The sequence below is a fragment of the Musca autumnalis genome, unplaced genomic scaffold (assembly GCF_047663935.1).
Source record: "Musca autumnalis isolate F117 unplaced genomic scaffold, ASM4766393v1 scaffold_4, whole genome shotgun sequence".
NCBI lineage: Eukaryota > Metazoa > Arthropoda > Insecta > Diptera > Muscidae > Musca > Musca autumnalis.
In genome coordinates, this window is record NW_027411977.1 from 145,697,623 (window position 1) to 145,723,655 (window position 26,033).

General features: G+C 36.2%; 1 protein-coding gene across 7 annotated transcripts in view; it reads left to right on the top strand.

The window, feature by feature from the left end:
* MCU (mitochondrial calcium uniporter) overlaps positions 1 to 26,033 on the top strand; it is a 304,006-nt gene that overhangs the window by 99,524 nt on the left and 178,449 nt on the right. For all 7 annotated transcript variants that reach the window (XM_073984268.1, XM_073984265.1, XM_073984266.1 and 4 more), the window contains one exon: positions 25,321 to 25,384. In XM_073984268.1, the coding sequence (XP_073840369.1) occupies positions 25,321 to 25,384 (64 nt within the window). The remainder of the gene's footprint in view (positions 1 to 25,320; positions 25,385 to 26,033) is intronic.

The following is a 26,033-nucleotide window of genomic DNA, read 5'->3' on the forward strand; positions in this document are numbered from 1 at the left end:
GTCTACGACCATTATTTCGATGCGTTACAAACTCTTTGGCCAAAACCAACTTATAATACCCTCCCCACATAGTGGTGTAGGGTATAAAAAGTATCAGTCGGCTTTGCCGACAGAGATATACCCTCAGCCTGTGTATATTGAAACAATTTTTTTTCCCAAAATACGTATGTATTTAGGGGGTTTTACATATTTTGGGCGTTTTAACCGACAAAATTTTTTATTAGGATTAAAGATAAAAAGTTTTGCGGAGGAGATACTATAAGGGATGGATCGACGTTGACCGTTATGGAAGTAGATCTCCAGCCACAACATATGGTGCCATAGGGGGTTTTTACACTCTTCGGGCTGTTTGCTCAAGAAGTATGGACTTGCCCCTAAAAAAACTTTTACCATCGTAATTGAGGCAGCGAATTCAAGTTGCTTCAACAAAAATTAAAGTGATTCGATAGCAGGTCTTAAAGTGAACTTAGCCGAAATTTTGTGTGGGTGGTACCTGATGGAGTGGACAAATATAGTCCATATTTGAACCAGATCTATATCTGGTAGATATAATAGGATGTGTAAAGTATAAACAAATTCGGCCACTCCCTTCAAGAGTTACCGTACGATAAATTTTTCCTAACATTTTTGAACTTTTGTGGGGGAGGTACCTGAAGGAGTGGACCGATATGGCTTATCTACAAACATAAACTTTGTTTGGACAAAATATTACTTAGGCCATATTTTGGACCGAATCGGCAGATCCGTTCGAGAGTTATCTTACGCTCCAACCACCTCACACGGTGTCATAGGGGTTTTTTTGCAACTTTCCTGCTATTTTCTCAGGAAGTATGGACTTGCCCCTGATGAAACTTGTACCGCCGTATGGAGGGCAGTGAATATAAGTTGGATAGATCGACTCCAAATTGTCTGAAACACATTTCGTCCAAACATACTTAGGGTCTAAAACCATTATTTCGATGAGGCACATTTTCATCGTATCAAAGTGTATATACCCTCCTTCGCCTAAAGGCTGAGGGTATAAAAAGTAGTGATTGGAATACTTATAGTGTAATTGTAAATTTGTAGTAGTAAATTTGATTCAAATTCTTAAATTAACAGAAATTCGTCTAAATTAACTTAAATCTATCAGTTATTTTCGTTGCAAGATGGTACTGGTGTGCTACTTTTTGGTCATAGCCCTGTCAAACTTTCCCAGAAAATGTTAAATGACGCCTGGCGACACTGCGAATTGCCTAGGCCAGAATGTTTTCTAGTGCCCCTCATAAGGCTAAAATACATGCTCTTGCAAAATTTCAAGCATCTACGTTGAAAAGTTCAAGAAAAGGCATTGGCATGGGATAACATTGCAGATTTTGTTGTAATGGCGGAACCCAAAATCAAGCGTTTCCGCGGTTTTGGTTTCATTACATTTCCCATTCGTTTATGATTGATAATATCTCATATACTCGACTTCAAAAGATTAATAAACCCGTTTTTTATTTTATACCGTTTTTTTGCTTCTCCTGTAAAATTATTATTTTGTTAGTTACGACTTTTTGCATTTATGGTGACGATATACTCTTCGATCATTAAGGAGTAATGTCAAATGGCCATTATAATGTACTCAGCCTTGTCCGCTACAGTATGTGACAATGTTAGTGTTATATATGAACATATGTACATACACATGCATGTATTGCACAATGAATTAGTTCTTCATTAATATAGGCAGGTGTTAAAGCAAAAATGTGATAATTGACATTAGTCTTGCCAATGTTGCACTCACATCGACATGTTTTTTTTCAACCATTTAAAACTTCAAGCGAATGACGACAAGAAATATCAAATATTGAGTGGTTCTATAAAATGTGACATGTCACGAATTACACGAATTGAATGTGAAATTTTATGGGATTTAATGCTGAATGCAGGCATGTGTGTGTATTGCAAATGAAGCAAGGTGTACATGAACATAAGTGCATTAGGGTATCCTATTTTCAGGGGAATGCACATTGGTAGTTATTTTGAATGTCTCCAATTCTGAAAATGCTCATACAAAGTAGTATAAAAAAATTAGGGGATATGTATTGCAAAATATTATTTCTTAAATTTGATGCCACTCAATTAAATGATGAACAAAAATGAGAAACCTAAAAAATGACTTTAACAAAATTTGAAAATACATACATATAAACTTTTGATAACGTAACGTAATCACAGGCGTCACCTTGCCATTATTTACGTGTGACACCCTAATGTACATCTATGTATGTGAGTATTATAGATTGCCATTTCACAAGGCTCCATCATAATTGTTGTCATAACCATATTGACGAAACACCATTTATTTAAAGGTAGCTTATAGTGATAAAAAGAAGCGTAGAATTGAAAGAATAAAAATACAACGAAAGTTGTGTTTAGCAGGAGAGAACCCTTACGTTCTCTGACACGAAAATATATTCCCGGAATTTTAAGCCAAATTTTCCAAAATTGTTGTTCTTCGTTTATCTGGCCTATTTATTCTCGCAGCTATAATTGAACGTTTCTTCTTGAAGAAGATTTTTGGTGTTACTATAACTGATACCAAAAGGAGACCTTCCTCGCTTGTAAATTAGATTTTTGATCGTGCAGCTCATGTCATTGGTCGGGGCATGAGGGCTGATAAGCCTGAATTTTATATTATTTTATTTGGGTGCCACCGTGGTGCAATGGTATGTACACCCGCCTTGCACGCTGAAGGTCGTGGGTTCGATTCCCCGGCCAGCCAACATCAAAAATTTTCAACGGTGGCAAAATACACCTCAGTAACGTTGGCGACATTTCCTGAGTATTTTCAGTCATGTTAAACTTCTCTACAAGTGGTGTCTTAAGACACGCCGTTCGGACTCGGCATTAAACAGTATGAATCGGGCTGCACTCATTGATGTGAGAGAAGTCTCCATTGTCCCTTCTGGGATGTTTGTGGAACAATAACATTATTACTAGCAGACCCCGGTACGCGTTGCTGGCCCGTAATGAGTTTTAATTACAACTTTTTACGAACTTTATGCTTGACAAATCATAAATAGGTATTTTCTACCTCACTTCTTCGATCCATTGTCAAACCGAGGAGAATTTTAATTTTATCAATAGATTTTGTCTGTAACCTTTCTTTTCTCTTACGGACTTTGCCGGATTTTTCGCCCATTTATCGTTTATGTTCCCTGTCTTTATTCTAAAGCGATCTACTTATAAAAGTTAAAAAAAGGGTTAAGTCGAACTCACCCGCTTATTGAGACTTATATGTTTTAGTTTTTCATGGCCGATGCACCGCTGAACGTCACCATTTAAGGAAATTTGTAAATATATCGTTTTTCTTGATCGGAGTGCAACGGAAAATTAATTTGAAAGTTTAGCAAATACAGCGATTATAAAACAATAGGCCCCCGAAATTCGTCTACAAATACATATATTGCATTTTGGAAATTGGATTCAGTAGTTTTGGAAAAATAATATATTGGTCATCAGTTTTCAAGATATAACGTATTTAAAAAAGTGGTCGTGGTTCAGTATTTTGGCTCCTAGGGTACACACAACCCCATTGCCCCCCAAAATTTATGCTGAAAACGATATAATCATAAGGTTGACTTATAGCGTTTAAAAGAATGAGAAAATTTCAGGAAAATCGGTACAGTAGTTTTGTAAATGTAACATATTTTAAAAAGTGGGCGTGGTCATGCATTTGGGTCCTAAAAAAGTGGGTATGGTCGGAGAGACAACTACAATTGTCTCGCAAATTAATATTCAAACCGTAATTATTGTAAATATAGCATTTTTATAGAATAGGGTATAGAGGAAGTACCCCGCCCCCTCTAAAATTCAACAAAATTTATAGCCCATTTTAACAGGAGGATATCCCTGTACATTCCCTGACAATTTCAGAAAAATCGGGTCAGTTGTTTTTGTAGAAATAATAAAAATTTAAAATTGGAAAAAGTGGGCGTACAAGTTGGCGCGGTAATTTTTTTTTGCACAAAAACCTAAGTCGGGTTTCACAAAAAGAATTATCGAAATCGGTCCAGGCGTTGTCAACTGACGCCATTACCGACGAACGACATTTGATTTATTTATAAAGATGGGAATTTCTGAGTGAAATCGGACACTTTTTCAAAATGAGGTTTTTGATTTCATTTATTTTTTGCTGTGGTGATGCTGCCCAGCAGCAAAACATTTCAGCATATTTTCAGATTTTTTTGACTAAAGGTTCCAGAGATATCCCGCCTTAAAAAAGACAAATTCTGTAAATACTATATGGAAAGAAGTACTCATAACTTCTTTAGTATAGGTGCAATGTGAAAAAATCTTTCTTGTATGTGTTATTGTTTTATTAGCTATTTAATAAAAAATAGAAACAAATTTGCAGAGTGGGCTTGGATACAATTTTCGCTAAGCTCGATTCCTACGAGAAATTAATTAAAACAAGTAAAAAAGTATAAGTCGGCTTTGCCGACAGAGATATACCCTCAGCCTGTGTATATTGAAACAATTTTTTCCCAAAATACGTATGTATTTAGGGGGTTTTACAAATTTTAGGGGTTGAACCGACAAAACTGTTGATTAGGATTAAAGAAGTTTTGCGGAGGAGATACTAAAAGGAATAGATCGACAATGACCGTTATGGAAGTGGATCTCCAGCCACAACATATGGTGCCATAGGGGGTTTTTACACTCTTCGGGCTGTTTGCTCAAGAAGTATGGACTTGTCCCTAAAAAACGTTTACCATCGTAATTGAGGCAGCGAATGCAAGCTGCTTCAACAAAAAGTAAAGTGATTCGAGAGCATGTCTTAAAGTGAGCATATCCGAAATTTTGTGTGGGAGATACCGGATGGAGTGGACAAATCTAGTCCATATTTGAACCTGATCTATATCTGGTAGATACATTAGGATGTGTAAAGTATATACCAATTCGGCCACTCCCATCCAGAGTTATCGTGCGCACAATTTTACGAACATTTTTGAACTTATGTGGGGGAGGTACCTGAAGGAGTGGACCGATATAGCTTATCTTCAGACTTAAACTATGTTTGGACAAAATATTACTAAGGCCAAATTTTGGACCGAATCGGCAGATCAGTTCGAGAGTTATCTTGCGCTCCAACCACCTCACACGGTGTCATAGGGTTTTTTTTTGCAACTTTCAGGCTATTTTCTCAGGAAGTATGGACTTGCCCCTGATGAAACTTGTACCGTCGTATGGAGAGCAGTGAATACAAGTTACTAAAACAAAAATCAAAGCGATTCGAGAAATGGCTCTAAACTGAACTTTTCCGAAATTTTGTGTGGGAGGTACCCGAAAGAGTGGACCGATATAATCCATATTCGAACTTGATGTATGCCTAGAGGTAGTATTACCTTATGCAAAGTTTGGTTCAATTCGGTTACTCCCTTCGAGAGTTATCATGCGCACAAGTTTTGCGACAATTTTTGAACATTTGTGGGGGAGGTACATGAAGGAGTGGACCTATATGGCCCATCTTCGAACTTAAATCAAATCTGGACAAAATATTTGGATACCCAAAATTTGAACCGAATCGATTGATCCGTTCGAGAGTTATCGTGCGCACCAGCCAGCCAGACAGACGGACGGACATTGCTAGATCTACTCAAAATTGTCTGAAACGGATATCGTACAAACATACTTGGGGTCTAAAACAATTATTTCGATGAGGCACATTTTTGGCCGTATCAAAGTGTAAATACCCTCTTTGGCCTAAAGGCTGAGGGAATAATTAATATTAAAAGTGATCTTCGCCCTAATAGGCAAAATTTTCAAATAAATTAAAAAAATTATATTTTTCTATTTGGACCAATATCAAAGAAGTTATGAGTAGCATCACCACAGCAAAAATAAAGAAAATAAAAAACCTCATCTTAAAAAATGCCTTATTTCACTCAGAAATCCCCATATATTCTTTTAACTCCCGCTGGAGAACAAGGCGCTAACAATAGCCTTTTTCCATCTCACTCGGTTTCGAGCTATACATCTAAGTTGATCCCAGGTCAATACTATAAATGTCATTTTGACTTCTGTGGACCGCCTCTTTGTTCTTCCAACTCTTCTTTTTTCTTGGCTAAACGGATTCCAGCGTAGAACTTGGTTTGCGATTTTGTTGTCATCACGGCGTGGAACATGTCCAATCCATTGCCATTTACGTTTTCGGATTTCCGATCCCACATCCATCTGATTTGCTTGGCGTAAGTGATCTTCATTCGTACGTACACGCGGCCAAAAAAAAAACGTAAACTTGTAATCGTTTCGTAGCTCCACGTACAGCAAGACAGATTTGACATTAGATTCGTATATTTTGAGCTATTGCTTAACCAAATTGGTGTCAGCATTCCAATTAATGATTCAGCTTTAGTAATTTTTGCTTCTACATTTACTTCAGTGCCACCATCCATTACGTCCATTACGCATCTAAGATAATAGAATTGGTCTACTGAGGCAAAGCTTTGACCTCCTGTTGTTCGGTGTTGATCTCAACACTCATGTATTTGGTTTTTGGTTAATTTATTTGCAACCGTTTGTCTGCTATGTTATCTTGGAGTTTTGTGACAGCATCTTTCTGTACAGCAGCGGTTCGGAGGCCCAGAAAGTGATTCCTTATTTAACCAATATCGACACCGCGCCTATTTCGTACGTCAAATAAGTATTTCTGAAAACGTCGGATAGTAACAAAGTTATCTATCTGATTGGTAGTATTATACCGATCTTGCGTGGCCCAGGTAATCTTGTGGCGGTTTTTATGTTCGAAGATGTGCCAACAATAACCATGCTTCGTACGTTGCAAAAGTTCCCGAACCGTTCCACATTACCATTTCGCATTCCCTAGCATTGTCTGCCCATTTATATGGTGTAGTGCGGTATCATCGGAGCCAACCTTTGCATTTGGATGTAGAAGAGGTTCTTCATCATTTCGGAGGCGCATTGGGTCCGAACATAACAGTAAACGGTGGTAACGTTTCTCACTTAAGATTTATACGGGAGGTCATAATTATGTCTGAATACGGTGTCCGTGACGTTAGACTTTTTCGAAACACTGTTGTTAATAGCAGGCCCACACCCGATTCATGGTTACTGTCAGTAGGTTGCCCGGAATATAGGAGTCATATTCAATTGAACCATTCCAACGTAATTCACTGATGCTCAGTATGGAGATCTCATATCTTAGCATTTCTCGTTCATCCGGGAGAAACTTGGAATTCATATTTGTCATCATCATCGCTCTCTCTCTAAGCATTTTTACATTTCAGAATCCAGTATCCGGTTTAGTTTTGCAATTTTTTATTAGCGATTCTGTAGATTCTGCCTCTCCTTACTTTGTGATACGGCTGCTATAGATAGTAGCAGCAGCCCAAATACATACCAATGTGACGGGAACATTTTGGAACTCTACTTCAGTGAATTTCTCCACCAGTTTTTAAGTATTTTAGAGGTTATAGCTGGCAAACTATCGATATTCCCAACATTAGATAATTTCGATTTTTCATTTCAAAAAATCGATTGCTATCGACATTATCGTTAAGTTGTCATTACCCATAATTTGAAAATGAAAATGGCGGAAATGCCAATACTTTTCCTGACATTTTGCACAAGTAGTTCACAGAACTGTAAAGAAGAATAAATAATTGCTTATTAATAAAAATATAAAAAGTACATTTTATTTTGCCGAAAAATGTGTACGTGTGACTACGGACTTTTTTTCTCACACACAAAAAACAGTAAAGCAGGAAATTATTATTTATTTCAATGAATTTTAGGGGTTTTTATTCCCATAATATCGATAGGCAAAACTATCTATCGATATTGAATTTTTTTTTAAAATAATCGATATTATCGATAGTGCCATCGATTTTCTGCCAGGTCTACCGCGGGAACGTTAAGCCCGTCATCCCATTTTTTTAAGGAAAACCGTTGCGGCAAAACCGAATTGTTATTTGTTTTTCTTCCAGCGGAGTGAATCCGGCGTCAACATATATTTGGCTCTGGCTATACTTTCCGGTGAATAAAAATTTCCTGTGTTAAAATAGTAGCTGTGTGTTGCTGTATCCCCCTTATAACCGCATAACTTGATTAGAGGTATTTTAAAAAATCTTACACAGGTTTTCCATTCGATATCACTGTAATCTGAAGCCTTTAAATCTATGATCCGGCATTATATTTTCTTGTAAAAGTCTAAAGTTCCTGAATTTTTTAGCAATACCGCTTAAAATGTGACAAACATTTTCTTTTCCTACTTTTCTTAAACCCGGGAACAGAAAACATGTCATGTATTCCTTGGACTTTTATGTTTCTCCTTGAGCACCACGGAAAAGAAGTGATAATAAAATAATGCAAAAAGTTGTGTCCACTTCAATAAAAGAAAAAAGAAAACTGTCCCAAATAACGGAACAACTACATTAAAATGTTTACGTCCAATGCATATCCTGCAGCATGAAATACACGAATTGACAACAACGAGCAAAGGATATAGCAACTGCCGAAATACAAATGAGATGTGAGCACGTGACAATTTTTCCACATGAAAGTTTTCTTTTTTTTGTTTGCACACAAGGTCTTTCCGTAACGTGGTCTCAGTTGTTTTCTTTCCAGAGGTTTTTATCGACACAATGACAGACAGGCGTAAATGACCAGGACTACTTAAGAATGCCTTAAAGGAATATAAATTTATGGCCAGAATTATTGTGGCAAATGACATGTCGAGAAGAGGAAAATAATAATATTTATGGTTATATCTCAATGTATTTCGATGAAAATGGAATAATGTGAAAGGAAAACATATTTATTGACATATGTGCCATACATACATATGTATGCATGTATGTATCTGATATATATGGATATCGCGCATTTACTCAAAAAGTGATACATCTCAAAAAATCCAGTTTCGAGAAAAAAATACGTTTTAAGTTGGCGATTGAAATTTGACTTCCCAACGTAAACAGATTTTTAAACAAAAAATAAAATAACTTTTTGACCATATTTTGCAAACAGCTAACCAGGTATCATTGCTAAATTTCTGTGCAAGATCAAGCATGATTTGACGAGTTCAAGTGCTTCATAAACTCAAAAAAAAAACTTTTTTGGTAAATTATGCCAAACCTCTAGTAAATGAGCTGTAACTCGATGAACATTTGACACAAGAGAAAGAAAAGAAAACGCATTTTTGAGTTATGCCACTCTTTGAGTAAATGAGCGATATGTGTTATAAATGGCTCAATTTATTCGTTGTTGTTGTTATTCGCTGGAACATATTTATGTAGTATTCTGCCGCAGGTGTCTGTACTGCATGGTTTTTTCATTAACGATGCAATTTAAAGTTTCGCTCGAAGATTATTAACTGTAATGGAATGTACATACATATGTACATACGTATGTTCAAACATATTTATTATATTGAGTACTGAGTCATTTAAATGTTGGTATTCATTCTGTATAAATTTCGGAGAGAGTACCCGATTTCGCAATAAATTTGGGCATTGTGATATTTCTTCCAAAGGTAGAACAAATCCGAAGAAGGACATTTCTATTTTCTAAAGACATGGCCTCGGATAGTTTTGATTTGTAAACGTAAGTAAGTCCAGCTATCAAAAAAACTGAAATTGTCCGTACTAAACATTAATTTTTACAATAAGTAGTCCTGTGCCAAAACTATTTTATTTAGTTCTGGTGTATTCGTTCTGGAACTAACGTTATCCTTTACACTTTTGTTTGACATGATGTGGCTTTGTTTTTAAACTGCTTACTTAAACCAAAGTAGCATATGTTGGCCAATACAATTCTTCTTTTTATTTCACAACTGTAGCTGTTTGTTGTGTTTATGGCGGTGCCGAAGAAGACGAAGTCTATAACTACCTCAAAATTGTAGGAACCATGCGTGGACACCATTAACTTGGTCATGTCGCTGTTTACAGCCAGACCCACTTTAGTAGGTTCTGCTTCAACTTTCTTAAAGGTATCAGTTACTTCCTATACTGGCTGTCCCATGTTGTCTATATCATCAGCATAAGCAAGTAACATGTGGCTATTGGTGTAAATTGTGCAATTTTTTTAACATCTCATATATCCTTTTCCAGCAGTATGTTGAATAAGTCACACGAAAGGCTGACTCCCTGTGTGAAACCTCTTTCGGTACTAAACTCTTCGGAGAAGTTCTTTCCTATTTAACTCAGGACCGGGTAGCAGTTAAAGTCATCTTTCAAAGCCGAATGAGCTTGGAATGCCTTTGAACGTAGGAGGCTGCTATATAATCGACAAAAATGTGGTAGGTGTCGATCTGCATCTCTTGGGTCTTTTCCAGGATTTGCCACAGTTTAAATGGCAATGGTGTACTTGTCTAAAGCCGCTTTGGTATGGCTCAATTATTTCGTTCACCATAGTCTTTAGTCGTTCGCACAATATCCCTGACACTATCTTGCAAGCAATAGAGCGTCTTATCTCTTTTCTTGTGGACGGGACACAGGATGCTTAGGTTCCAATCGCCGGGTACGTTGTTCCTGTCAGAAGGTGCTAACAAGCTGACACATACATACACATTATCAGCGTGTCGCCTCCGGTTTTGAACGGCTCATGCTGCCTTTTTATTCTTCAGCCGGTTTATTGCTGTCTTTACCTCATCTTGGCCGGCCGGTATACTTTCAATACCACCTTCTGGGATTGGATCTGTGGTATCCAAGTTTGGAGAAGTGCTCTTTCTATATCCTGAGTACATTGTATGTATCTGGTACCAAAATACCTTGCTGGTCTCTACAGGAGGATGTGCCTGTACCAAATCCATCAGTTTGATGTTTCACTCTTTGGTAGAATTTTCGGACTGCATTCTGGCTCCTGTAAATATCGATTCTTCCACACTTCCGCTTTTCCATTTCTCTCTTTTTCCTGCGGAAAAGGCGTTTCTCTTCTCTCCATTTCTCCCGATACCTCTCTCGTGCGCTATGGATTCCTTGGTGCGCTATGGATTCCTCTGTTATCCAAGTATGGATTTTGCGGCTGTTTCCATGGAGTGGGCAATATTTTGCCATTGTGCTAATATGTTATCGCGACGAGGACTGCTTTGATTAAGCATTTGGGCCAGTTGAGTGAAATATTCTGTGGCTATCTGTTGTAGTTGCAGCTTACTGATGTTCAACTGCCGTTTTGTATCTGTTCGTACTTTATTTGCTACGTTTAATCTGGTACGGACCTTTGCTGCAACAACGTATTGGTCCGAGTCTATGTTTTCTCCTCGGAAGGATCGTACACCCAACACGTTCGATGAATGCCTTCCATCTTTCACAACGGGATCAATTATAGTTTTTTGTTTTTTGATCCGGAGACAGCCAGTTGCCCTTACGAATGTCGAGATGCATAAATCTGGTGCTGCTAATGACCATGTTTTTTGTCGCTGCGAAGTCTATCAGTCTCATTCTATTGTCAGATGTTTCACTGTGGAGACTGGATTTCCCGACAGTTTGGCCAAATATATGGAGCATTTCGGCATTAAAATCGCCTAGAATAAATTTTAATGTAATGGGCAGAACAACGGTCATCTTTTTCTTCAAAGCGCTCATAGAATATACATACGGTAAAAATAATATATTTCATACACATCTGTACCATTAAGGACCCATTTACGGATCGATATTTCAAGAATATAGGGATATTGAAAAGATTTATCATTAAACAACATTTTCGATGGGTTTCTCCCATTATCTCGGAATATTTTGCGGATTTCGACTTTTTATGGGAGTAATAACATTTTTTCATACAAATGTGATATTTGACGGAAATAACTTTAAGTTTGGACCCGCTCCAAACGTGCTCCACAAAATTCAGCCTTACGGGAATTCGTCCAGATTTCGTTCCTATTTCGTAGATAATGTCGGAAGTAAATTTCCCTTCAAATATGCTAATGTTTTTCTTCAGATTTCGATATGAATTCGGATTGATATGTCGGAACTAAATTGCCCTTCGCACAACAACCACCTTTTGTATATATCTAACAAGCAACATTTTAGCTTGTTGTCGAAAAACAAAATGGTTGGTTATAAAATTCGCATATACAATTTTTAAATATCTTAAATATATATGCAACATATAATAATTTAAGCTAGTGCTGATAGACTCAGCATATTCGTACACAAAGTTTACATTGTTCTACTATAACTACAAAATGATAACAACGGTGAAAATCATTAGAAACGTTTGAAATTGCAATCCTCCAATAAAAACATAACAAAGAAACATTGATTAATAAAAAGAGGCGCCAGAGAAAAAATTTTCCTTCGATATTCATACGAAATTATTCCAAAATCGTTCAAAAATCTACGAAGATTCGGAAGGTACCTCAGATTTTCATACGACATTATTCCAAAATCGTTCAGAAATCTGTACGAAAATTCGGAGGAAAAAATTTGCATTCCGAATTTCCCAAGGATTTTCTTCCGATTTCGATCCGAATTCTGACCGAAATCGATTCGATTTCGCTTCCACATTACGTTCCGAAATTATGTCAACCACTTCATACAACTTTCGATAAGATATCGTTACGATTTCGGATCCGATATCGGGCGTAGCGTCCGAATTTTGTTCCGATTTCGTTACGATGTTGGTACGATTGGTTTGCTGGGTGGAGGCCAAATGATTTAAATTCCGACCAACACAAATCAGCAACCAAACAGATGCTTTATGTCATGGCAGCTAAAATACAATGCATCACCTTTAAGTGTTTTTGTGAAGCCTTTCCCAATCCATCGTATTTCTGTATGGCAGTAATATCGGCCTTCAATTTTTCAAGTACAATTGCAAGTGCCTAAACTGCATCTTCTCTATTTTTAGTTTCGATTCGTATGGGTTTCCAGGTTAAAAAAGCATTACTTTTCCAACGGTGGCGCAAATTCCACTCCATGTAATGTTGGCGACATTTCCTAATCAACGAATCTAGAAGTAGTGTCGTAATATTCGTTGTTGGTACTCTTCTATAAAAAAGTATGTAACATATCGTTGAGGTACTATGAATCGGGGTTGCATATGAGAGACGTATCCCTTGTCCCTAATTTTCGAATGACGTCAAGATTTATTACCCAGAAGTAAAATAGCATTAGTGGAAAATATTCTTAATTTCTATTATTCTTTAGCCATGAAATATGTACTAAATAAAATTTGGAACCAGGCTTGAGTCAGCCATTTCGTCTGCTAGAAAGTAAATCGGCAAATTAACATTTTTAAACGTTTTTGGACCTTTTGCAGGGTTGTATGTTTAGAGATTGGTCTGCAACACAAACTCTGTCACACAAACTCTGTCATTCGAAAGCATTTCTTCGCAAACTAAACCAACCTATCGCTAATTAGAACCTTAAATTGCAAACAAATCATATTCAACACTTCGCATTATTTTACGTATATTTGTATGTCCACACCACTCTTCGAACGCAGCTTAAAAATAGGAATCATTTGTGCTCACAACGAATTGATTTTTGTATAGAATTTATAAACAATAAAAAACAAAATTACCACTGCAAACAATAACAAAAGTAACTGAAGGTAGAAAATTACAGAGTGTACAGTGTACCTATTTTAAGTGTCCTGATTACCGCGTTGTCTTGATTATCGAGTGTCCGGATTATCGAGACTATACTGTACTTCTGCGATTATTTGAGTTGTCCCATCTTTCAATTTGAGCATAGTTAACTTAATTTCCTTAAATTGATTCTTGAGAAGGAATACAAATTAGATGAGGTTTCTATAAAAAAATCATCCCTAACAGATAGCTAACGGAAAAATATATGTACATCAATAAAAACGCGGAGGGCATACTAAAATATGGACCTACTTTAATGTGTGGTGGATTTCAACCCTTTTAGAATATGAAATACGTTTCCAACAAGCATCGTTTACTTTCCAGTCTGAGAACCCGCTTTACGAAATTACAGCAACATCGGTCGGGAGGAACCGATATATGTAGACCTACCTACGTATTCCAACAATATTTGTGGATAAGGGTTTTAACCACTAGAAAATTAAATTGCAAATTAGAGCTATTTTGGTCGGAGTTAAGTCCCGAAGTAGCTAAAAACGTAATGCTAAAAATTCATTTATTTTTAATCAAACATAATTTAGATGTAAATTATGTAATTAATTAATATACATGATCTTAATGAAAATACTAATGCTATTAAATCATCTTTCAATCTTTTCCTTTAAAAATTGTTGGTCTTTACATCGCTCGGACAGACCCAAAATTAAAACATTATCTTCTTCTTTTCAAAGACATTGTGCGGCAGTGCCATTGTAAGCGTATCTGTTTACAATAAAAGTTACGAGTAAATAATAGAAGATAAATACACAAGCCCACTTTTTTTGTTGTGGCAGCACATCCATTCACAATTACACCTTCATATCACATCTGAACGCTGCTAACCTGTTCTGGGTCTTTGCTTGGCAAAGAATAAAAAAACGCTGTTTAATGTTTGGTTGGCAGATTTTTTTATTCAGCTTTCGTGTTCAGTTGCTCGGAACATCCTTTTTATAATGTATGAGTGTGTGTGTACACAGTATAGTGTATGTGGGTAGTATTTACCGTTATGTTTGCATATCTGCCCATTCTCTCTCTAAGGTTTTGCACATTGTTATTCTTTTTCGCTTTGTTATTCTCGGTGTCCTTTGTCATTGTTCCGTAACACAATGTCGAATATTGTAACCTCTATCTTGCGGATGTTTAAGGCTCTGATACAAAAGGGATTTATGTATTTATGTGTGTCTGTACCATCTTGTATGCAATTTAATTGTGTTCTTCTGCTACATGTTAAAGGCATACGAGTACCATATCTCATTCTTGTTGATTTTCAAGAGTACTTTTGGATCAGAAAACATGTGTAAATAATTATTTGCTTAAGCTAAGTTAAGCTATAAACTGAATAGTTCTCAATGTAATGTCAAGTGCATGTTTACTCAGAAGGTTCATCCGAACATAAGATAAGGGTATTGGATTTTGTATATTGACATATATTTTGTGTGATAGCCGAATCCCTCAAGACCGATTATATGACACTTAACCCGCGCAAGACAATAATATACCCTTGAGAATAAACAGACCACTTTAATTAAATCGATTATCGAATCCTACGTCAAGATCTAATCAACAATGAATTGTTCATGTCTAAAGCCACATGGATATGGTACAATTAATTCATTGACCACAAGTTTTAATCGTCAACACCGTAGCATTTTATATGCGAGGGGACCAGATCCAACATACTGTAGATGAAGTAAACCGTCTTGTCTTCTATTTGTGAACGATGTATAGGATGTTGTTTTATTTATTTATTATAATATTAACACTGTAGTAAATACACTGTAAATAACAGATGAAATTGCATTGGCTACAATGGCTATCACCTTTTTTCAATCATTAGAAATGCTTTCCTCTTTGTGTCTCTTTCGGTCATAAACAAACCAGTCGGCTTACTGCTGCCTTGACCTTATTCCGAAAACAGACTGGAAAAGAGTTTTCATAACTTTAAAAACTGTTACGAGATTTCATTGCTTGTTTCTACAGGAGGATGTGCTTACCCCAAAGTTATCATTTTGACATTTAATCTTATGATATCAAGTAAGATATCACATCAGTTGGCTTCGCTGACAAGTATGCTTTCTCAGGCTATAAAAAAGAAAAACGACAAATATCAGGGAGGGTCAATTCTTGTTCTATGAAAACGCAAACTTTTACGTTATCATAGTCAATTCGATTCAGATTTTGATTTGAGTAAACATAGAAAAACCGCTGTTAAAATGTTTTCAATGAGAAAATCGAACATTTATTCACAATAACACAACGCAGCATAATGTTATCATATGAAAAACTTTTTTCCATAAATATTTTTGAAGTGAAATGGCAATGTTCTAGATGATAAAATAGCCTCAGAAAGCTCATACGTAGATTTTGTATGTCCTAGCAAAAAGGAAAAATTTTAATAAATATTTGTTTATAGATATGTTGATTAAACTTTCAGACTATTTTGAAGCAGATAACGCTAAAATGTTGCGTGAAGCTGAGGTTTGGTATCCCATCATATCCCTGTATTATATTTCGATGAGTTATTTTAAGACTGGAGAAAACTTAAGATGGTAAGAAAACTTCATGCACAAATTTATTTTAAAATTTTTATTTACATATATTTTTGGGCAATGTTTTAAGTCTATGTAAGTTGATATAGAATAAAACCAAATATTCACGTTGACATTGGAGAGGATGAAACTCAGTGATAGGTTGTCTTTCTTAAGGCAAGAGTTTTATAAGTTTGTATAGCCTTGAACACACGTTCACAGATTGATTGGTTCGACAGTCTTTCAGAGCTACAGATAGTTTTCTTAAACTCTTCAGCGCTGAACAATTGACTACTGAAAAACATTGATCAGCCCATGACTAAGAAATGATTGAATAGCTTTTACGCAAAATTTTCCGGGTATCAGGCATCACAATAAACACAAGAAGAGCTACAATGGCACCAGAGTCGCTTTGTACATTGCAGATGTTTGGAATCTGCTTAAACCTTCGAAAATTTGTAGTAGCAACATTCCTCTCCCGCTCAACTTCCCACCTTCCCTAATATTTATACTACACATTTTTTAATATTTCACTAACAGGTATTTATGAATGGGCGCTTCTGTTTTTACGGAGGCTCTATTACTGATTCAGCACATGTGCGTTGTAATTTTTTAAAACTTTCTGTAAAAAATGCAAAAACATACACAACAATAAAAAATTAACGCTCCTTTTTATACCCTCCACCATATATTCCATTTTCAAAATCGAAAAATGACGTAGTTTTTAAGATGTTTGAGATAAATTCCTAAATAAAACAACAGAATAAATGTTAAACCAGTAAGGAAAGAACCAAAGTCGGCCGGGGCCGACTATATGATAACACTATGCGACACGAAAATTATTAACCCTATTTTGACACCGCAGCCTGATAGAAGACCAAAAATAAAAAGACACGTGTCCCGGCGTTTTTCCCTATTACTTCAACTTTCGCGGTTATGGGCCCCCAAAGACCTGAGGTTTTGATGTCAAAAGGGATCATTTTGTTAGGCACATATCTTCTAAACCGCTTGGAATTTGGGATTACTCGTGGAGGCAAGGTTATAGCTCTCGTCCCAAAGAATAATAATTTAGAACACATAAAATCCATTCGACCTCATCTTCAAGGTCCAAATCGTCAAGGTCTAATTTCTATTATATTTTTTTCGGATTTACTTTATGCTTCCGAAACATAGACAATAAAATCAACGGACGAAAATAAATTGAACTCGTTTGAAATATGGATTTATCGCAGAACTCTGAAAATTCCTTGGACAGATCGTGTACCAAATGAAGAAGTGCTAAGAAGAATGCACACACGACAGCTTCTTGACACCATAAAAAATAGGAAAACATCTTATTTGGGGCACATAATAAGAAACGAAGAATACTCAATCATCCAGAACATAATAAAATGCCAAATTGAGGGAAAAAGGCCAAGAGGGAGAAGAGAAATATCATGGATAAAAACTTTTCTAGATTGGACAAATACGCCAGATGAGAACAACCTTATAAATGCTGCGATGGATAGAGAACTCACCATTGCAGAATAAATTTACACAATAGATATTATATATACATACATCTAATATATTCAATTTGTAATTGTATGATCGCCAAAATCCGAATACTGATCGGTAAATAAAAAAGAAGAAGAAATGTAGCAAAGATATCAGCAAACAACTTTCTGGAACATACGAAATGTCTATGAACGGTTCTTAAATGCGAAAATAGCCAAATACTTCGTAACTTCGTAAATGAGAGTCGTACCTAAAATTTTCTGTGCGACATTTTTGCAGAACATTTTGAAGCTGAAAAACGTCATCTTGTGGTACTTTTATAGCGGTTCTTAAAATAAAGGACGAAAAGGACATTGAAGGAAGCGAGTTAGAAGGTCGAAGTGCTCTACGAAAATAATCCTCATTCGATTTGACTGAAGACATGTCATCTCAAAAATAAGCTAAAGCAACAGTGAACAAGGGCTTTCATCTACAAAAGGAATTATCTCTGCCCCAAAAGTTGTGTTCACAGTGTATTTTATGCCGACACTTCTCTGTATCCACCAGCACCAAATGATTGCAGGTTCGTAACACGATTTTTTGGCGGGGGCCTTTAGCACCCAAGCACAGACTTAGATAATTTCGGCATAGATAGTACACCTTTGTCGAGGTCCACCTTCCGTGTTGTGTTAGGTCGTACTTTATATTCTTTGTTCAATCGAATGCGAAGTTTCCCTGTAACAATTCCCTATTTAATCGTACAATTTGGTTTCATATAACATGAATCTATTGTGGCTAATTCTCGTGTTTTTACTGTCCAAAGTGTTGCATTTCATTCTGTTGTCGACTGTCTAACAGTGGAGGAAATTTTTCGTCAGACAAGTAAAAAAGTATCAGTCGGCTTTGCCGACAGAGATATACCCTCAGCCTGTGTATATTGAAACAATTTTTTCCAAAAAACGCATGTATTTAGGGAGTTTTAAAAATTTTGGGCGTTTAAACTAACAAAAATGTTGATTAGGATTTAATATCAAAAGTTTTGCGGAGGAGATACTAAAAAGAATGGATCTCCAGACACTACATATGGTACCATAGGGGTTTTTTAGAACTTCAGGGATATTTGCTCAAGAAGTATGAACTTGCCCCTGAAACAACTTTTACCATCGCAATTGAGGCAGCAATGTAAGTTGCTTCAACAAAAATCACAGTGATTCGAAAGCAGGTCTTAAAGTGAACATGTATCCGAAATTTTGAGTGGGAGGTACCGGATGGAGTGGACAAATATAGTCCATATTTGAACCTGATCTATATCTGGTAGATATATTAGGATGTGTAAAGTATGGACCAATTCGGCCACTCTCTTCAAGAGTTATCGTACGCACAATTTTCCGAACATTTTTGAACTTTTGTGGGAGAGGTACCTGAAGGAGTGGACCGATATGGCTTATCTTCGAACTTAAACTATGTTTTGACAAAATATTACTAAGGCCAAACTTTGGACCGAATCGGCAGACCTGTTCGAGAGTTATTTTGCCCTCCAACCTCCTCACACGGTGTCATAGGGGTTTTTTGCAACTTTCAGGCTATTTTCTCAGGAAGTATGGACTTGCCCCTGATGAAACTTATACCGTCGTATGGAGGGCAGTGAATACAAGTTGCTAAAGCAAAAATCAAAGCGATTCGAGAGATGTTCCTAAACTGAACTTTTCCAAAATTTTGTGTGGGAGGTACCCGACGGAGTGGACCGATTGAGTCCATATTAAAACCTGATCTAAGTCTGGTACACGCTCCACGATGGGCAAAGTATGGACCAAATCGGTTACACCCTTCAAGAGTTATCGTGCGTACAAATTTTCCGAACATTTTCGAACTTTTGTGGGGGAGGTACCGAAAGGCGTGGACCGATATAGCTCATCTTCGAACTTAAACTAAGTTTGGACAAAATATTACGAAAGCCAAAATTTGAACCGAATCGGTTCATCCGTTCGAGAGTTATCGTGCGCTCCAGCCAGCCAGACAGACAGACAGACAGACGGACGGACGGACATTGCTCAATCGACTCCAAATTGTCTGAAACACATTTCGTCCAAACATACTTGGGGTCTAAAACCATTATTTCGATGAGGCACATTTTGCCCGTATGAAAGTGTATATACCCTTCATAGCCTAAAGGCTGAGGGTATAATGAGCGTTAAAATCGGCAATTTTAATGTATGGTCATATGCTTATTTCGTCTTGGCTCGTCCTTGTCTTTGGTCAGTGCATGAACGCAGAAAATACTGATGATGTAACAATTTGCTTTTCACCCGAACAGCTTTCGACGCCCATTCGTGCATTTTTGACACCTTTCCCGTTCCACATCACACATCATTTTCTATAAAACATTTTTAGAGGTCGTCAACATTTGGGGTTTTCATTCATCTTTGTTTTCGTTTTCCAACCAATTCCTCAAACCAAGTTTTTATCATTTTATGGAAGAACGTTTTGCGGGTCATGTTTGTTTACTATATATAGCGGGTGATAAATAACTACCCGGGTGGTGACACCGTTGAGATGTGAGTTTCCACTTAAGACGATTTTTGTTAAAAATTAAAAAGACGGTCAGAGCCACAGAACCTCTTTATTTTATTACAGCCGATGATTTAAGCGAGCTTATATGTCTCAGACATAAATAAATGCATTCCTTTTGTCATCTCTTACTTTGTTAATAGCACTTTTGTTTGTTTATAGTATAGTTTACTTTACAACCTTATTTTAGTTTATTGTTTCGGATATTTCAACTAACAATATTGGGAATTGATGTCGGCTTAGATGAAGTAGTTGCGGAGTTTTGCTTCTTTGTGGAATATATATTCGCATACATTCCCATTCCAAATAATATATTTTAAACATGATTTCGCTTTCGTTGCAAACAAACTAACTTTCCTATGCTTATTAAGATGAACGCTAACACCACCATAATCGCCATCAACTCTAAACGAGTTCTAACAAATCTCCATCAAATATGTCAGCAACCCAACCAGTAGTTTAGAACAAAACTACAAAACAAAAAAAGTCCCTCGTTTCAAATTTATATCCAATACAACTTTTTGTGCAAGCCATTACTAACAAATGTCTTGATTTGTTATTTGTCCTCTTGTTCCTCTTTGGCATGTTTCGTTTCCTTCTTCAAAATCAAGTGGCATTGTTGTGTTGAAAAGCTACAAATATCGAACAGACGAACGATTACTCTCATGTTATTGTAACGAAAGGATATTATCCGATTTGTAGCTCTAAACACGTGTTTGTGTAAACATGCCTGGTTAAGAGCGTTTTCATGCTTGTTACATCCTTTTTTTGAAATTAATTGAATTGAATCGACGTTAAAGGCATCATTTGTTATTCGTTGTATATTTCCAATTACTGGAATAGTTTTTATGGTAGGAGAGGAAGTGAAACACACGAATACAATTACAACGAAAAGGAATCGAAAAGAGAAAGTTTTACTATTGCAGTACGAAATGATGAAATCTAAAACGTTTTAAAGTTCAACAGCTGCAGAAGTTTTTCAAATAAACTTCTTTGATTATATTAACTATCTTTGATGGAAAGTTGTAGAATTAATAAAATAAAAAATAAATACAATTTTAATTCGATTCGAGAAGTACCCTTAATCTGCATTAAGGAGCAAAGTGTTGAATTTATACGGAAGATGTGCCTGAATAAATGGACCGACATAGACCATTTTTGGACTTGGTCATAATTTCAAAACTATCCTCGAATAACTTTTAAACTGCACTTAAGTGAATATTCTGAATTATTGTGGGGACTTACCCAAAGTTGGTATTTTTTTTATTTATTATTAAATTCATTTTTGCTTAGATTAAAATTTGTACATAAATATATGGTTTAAAAACCTTATATCTATAATTAAAAAAGTTGTTGTTATTCTTGGAACATGTTCTCGGTTAGGAAGAAATATTACTTACGACTTTCAACGTTCACCTTGAAAACACCCTGCCCAGCAAACAAACCTTACTAAATAATGGGTTTTATAGTATTTTTTGGTATTCATAACTACTTACAAAACCCCCCACTAATCCATTATTTTAACAAGGGCATGTCGCACTGAATTACTAGGTACTCTATGATCATTGGAGCTGAAAAATAAGCTATAAGCTAAAAAAATATTTTCTATTTTTTGAACAGTTGAGGTGGAATTTGATTCAATTTCAACACACTTCATATTTTTATTTTATTTCGCTCTTTGCTGGATTTTAACACACGAACTTCTGCTTTGTAGTCGAACACACTACACACTATGCCACGCGTACGAACATTAAGGTTTGTTTAAACGCTTACATATGCTAACATTCGCCAAACCAATTGTTCTTTGTGCTGTTAACAAAAAGTACCCGGCCGACGGTGAGCGTTGAACACCCAACCCTAGGATTTGTAGTCGGACACACACGCTCTATGCCATAGAGCTGGCAAACTATCGATATTCCCAACATTAGATATTTTCGATACTTTGTTTCAAAAAAGCGATAGATATCGATATTATTGTTAATTTGTCATCGCCATTAATTGGAAAATAAAAATGGCGGAAAGATCAATGCTTTTGTTGATATTTTGCACAAGTACTTCACAGAAATAAAAAGGATGAAAAACGAGTAAAAAGTATCAGTCGGCTTTACCGACAGAGATATAACCTCAGCCTATGTCTGGGGTCTTTTCAGAATTTTGTGGCCCTTTTTGGACATTTGAACTTGTCGACAAAAATGTTGATTTGGATTAAAGTTAAAAAGTGTTGCGGAGGAGGTACTTGAAGGAATGGACCGACATAGTCCATTATGGAAGTGGATCTTATTTAGGGAGTCATATATTTTCGATAGATATTGCTCCCACTAGTCATTTCTGTGGGTCATCGTATAACTTTTGGACCAATATGCCAGGAATAGGACCACAACGAACACCATCGGCACACATTTACAAACGATCTTCGAACAGAGCCTTACCTGCACTTAGGCACAAACATTGAACTTTTTATGGGAGAGATACCCTAAGAAGAAAACCTATATGGACCAGTTAAACTATATTTGGACAAAATATTAGAAGATCCAGATTGGACCAAATTGGTTGATCGGTTCGGGAGTTATGGTGCTCTCCAGCCACTACATATGGTGCAATAGGGGTTATTACCCCTTTCAGGTTGTTTTCTAAAGAAGTATGGACTTGCCTCTGAAAAAAAAAAAACTTTTACAGTCGTAATTGAGGCTGCAAATTCAAGTGGCTTCAACAAAAATTTTGTGTGGGAGCTACCCGAGGTAGTGGACAAATATAGTCCATATTTAAACCTGATCTATATCTGGTAATTATATTAGGATGTGTAAAGTATGGACCAAATCGGTCACTCCCTTCAAGAATTATCGTGGCCACAATTTTGCCGAACATTTTCGAACTTTTGTGGGGGAGGTACCTGAAGGAGTGAACCGATATAACCCATCTTCGAACTTGAACTAAGTTTGGACAAAATATTGCGAAAGCCAAATTTTGAACCGAATCGGTTGATCCTTTCGAAAGTTTTCGTGCGCTCGGACGGACATGGCTAAATCAACTCCAAATTGTCTGAAGCGGATTTCTTCCAAACATACTTGGGATTATTATTTCGTTGAGACACACTGACACTGAAGGTATAAACAATTGCGTTTATTTATTAAAAAGACACAAAAATACAATTTACTTTTCCGAAAAATTTGTACGTGTGACTACGCACTTACTTTCTGACATCGACAAAACCGAAATCCGCGTAATTCCTATTGATTTCTATAGATTTTAAATTAGGGTTTTTAATCCGATAATATCGATAGACAAAACAATCTGTCGATATTAAATTTTTAAAAATTTATCGATACTGTCGATAGTACGATCGATTTTTTTGCCATCTCTACTGTGCCCCCGTACTCATACGTTAGTAAATGAGTTACATAATGACTAACGGATCCGAATTTTTGCTGGGTGCGTACGTCCCTGCTCTGTAGTCATAATAAACTTTTTAATAATAACCCAGCAAAACGTTTGCCTCCAAAGAGGCAGTTAAATTATATGAACAAGTGATTTGGAAGTGCATCAAATTATGCATTTTCATCCATTAGCACTGCATTTTAACTATCCCGTTGTCACTGCATTTTAACTGACCCTTTGTCACTGCATTTTAACTGATCCTTTTGCACTGCATTTTAACTGACCCTATGGTACTGCATTTTAACTGACGCTATGGTACTGAATTTTAACTAACCCTTTGGGGTAGAATAGGATGCAGTCCAAAGCACGTGTTTTGATACTGGCATTCTGCGGAATGTGTGCAAGTCATTGCAAAATATCCCAGAACAAATCAAATGCATTTATTATTTGTGTAAAACAAAAATATTAAGGACTTTAGTACATTAACACAAATTGTGAAAATTCTCCATTGAATTCAATCGCAACCATCCGTGTTTCCTCCGCTCTCCATTTAATCCAAGCTGAACTGTTTTTGCTTCATCCGCTAAATGGGTTTGTATATTGTCTTCCCATCACCAGTTAAGATTTCAACATGTACTCCAACAGTACTCCAAAAATGTTCTCAAATTATATATTTTTTATTTTATAGTAATAAATTTTTGGAAATGTTTACACGCTTTTCTGTTTTTGTAGGGATCTACTTACCGAATTGCTTGTGGGGACCTCTAACCAAGTGCTAATTAAATGTAACGAACAGAGTGCCTTTTCACGACTGCTTTTGAACTGCATCTGGATGCTGTTAAAATGTGATAAATGGATGTGATTCTTTGGATTGCATCCAAATGGAGTGCCGTTTTAACGGATCCGTTTGAAGTACATCCAGATGCTGGTAAAATGTGAGGAATTGGAGTGCCTTTTTCGAGACTCCTTTGAGTTGGATCCGGATTTTGTTGGGAAGTAGTTAAATAGCATTGCAACGAATTATTCCTCTTACGATGATCCTAAATTTTTGCTAGGTAATGTTTTTTTTATGAAAAATCAGATATATTGACCTCATAAATGCTTCGGTTATGGTCCCTGTTTACTTTTTCAACATATTGATTCAATCTGTGACATCTCTAATTTGCTAAGAAAACAATTGAGTGTTTGTTTTTTAAAATCCCAATATGTTTATTTTGTCATCACTGGAAGTGTGTTCTTCGTTGGTTCGAGTTTGTTACCCATTTTTTCTTCTTTTTAGTTTTTATTGATTTTTCTCATATATATTTTATAAGAATACAAGTCTGGGTTTGATGAAATCATTTCATATGGATGGGGTTTGCTAAAGCTATTGATTCTTCTTGTTCTTTTTTTCTGAGTAAATATATCGATTTGTGTTAAAAAAAAAGTTTTTTTTTTTACCATAAATTTTCCATTATGTTTTGTTTCTTATTCTTTGCAATACGTAGTCGGATGCTCGATAGACGAATGAATGAATATGTATGGCCCGCCCGACTGTTTCTTTTGTGTGTTGTAAAGTTTGTGTTTGGTTCTGATAGATATCTTCAGAATGTGACCATTAGTGATGTGGACATGATTCCATTGAAACCATTTGCTACAGAAATGTAACTTTTGTTTCGAAACTTTTTTCATATACGAGTCATACATACAAACATCCTGTCCATGAATATAAGTTATTCCATTGCACATGTTTTCTGGCTGCTATCATTTCTCAACACAAACGTATTTAACATTTGTTTCTTTATTTTTTTCTAGAACTCGTGGAACTTTAGAGGACGACAAAGTTATTGCACAAACACCAGTGAAGACTCAAACTCAGGTAAGTGAAATTGTAGCACTTCGTTAAAAAAGAAAACAAACGAGAACTTGCTGACAACTGTAATGTAGTTGTGGCAAATGTTTTAAGAACTTATGACTGCCTTCTATACTTTGTAAGGGTAAGTCATTATATAACTCAGGTGATGCTGTGTTAAACACAAGGTTAGTTGTATGGACTCAGGTCCTAGATTGCTACTCAGTTCGGATACGAAAATCTTAATCGAACATATCGGGTACATAACCAACCATCATACCGATGAAGAGCTTTTGAACGACAATAGTTTTGCGACATTCGAAGAAATGGTCGGTTCAATATATAAACTATTGCCGCTAGTTACGAAGTTTTTCGGCACAGATATGAACGTATACAAATTACTACAACTTCTAAAATAGTGTGTTATATATTCAACGCATCTAACAGAAAAGCTTAAGGGATGAGTGGTATGCACAAAATAATCCCTAGCTCTATAGCGATTAAGTTGTTCCTTGAGCATAGAGAAAAAACCAATATACTCAGTGTGCGAAGAAAAAGTGCAAAACAGTTTGCAACACTTTAAAGGTTTCTGAAAGTTTTCGCCGAAGTTTGTTATGGGAAAAATTTGCATTTTTAATTGAAATACGATGGAACCCATAAAAATTAGCCAACATTT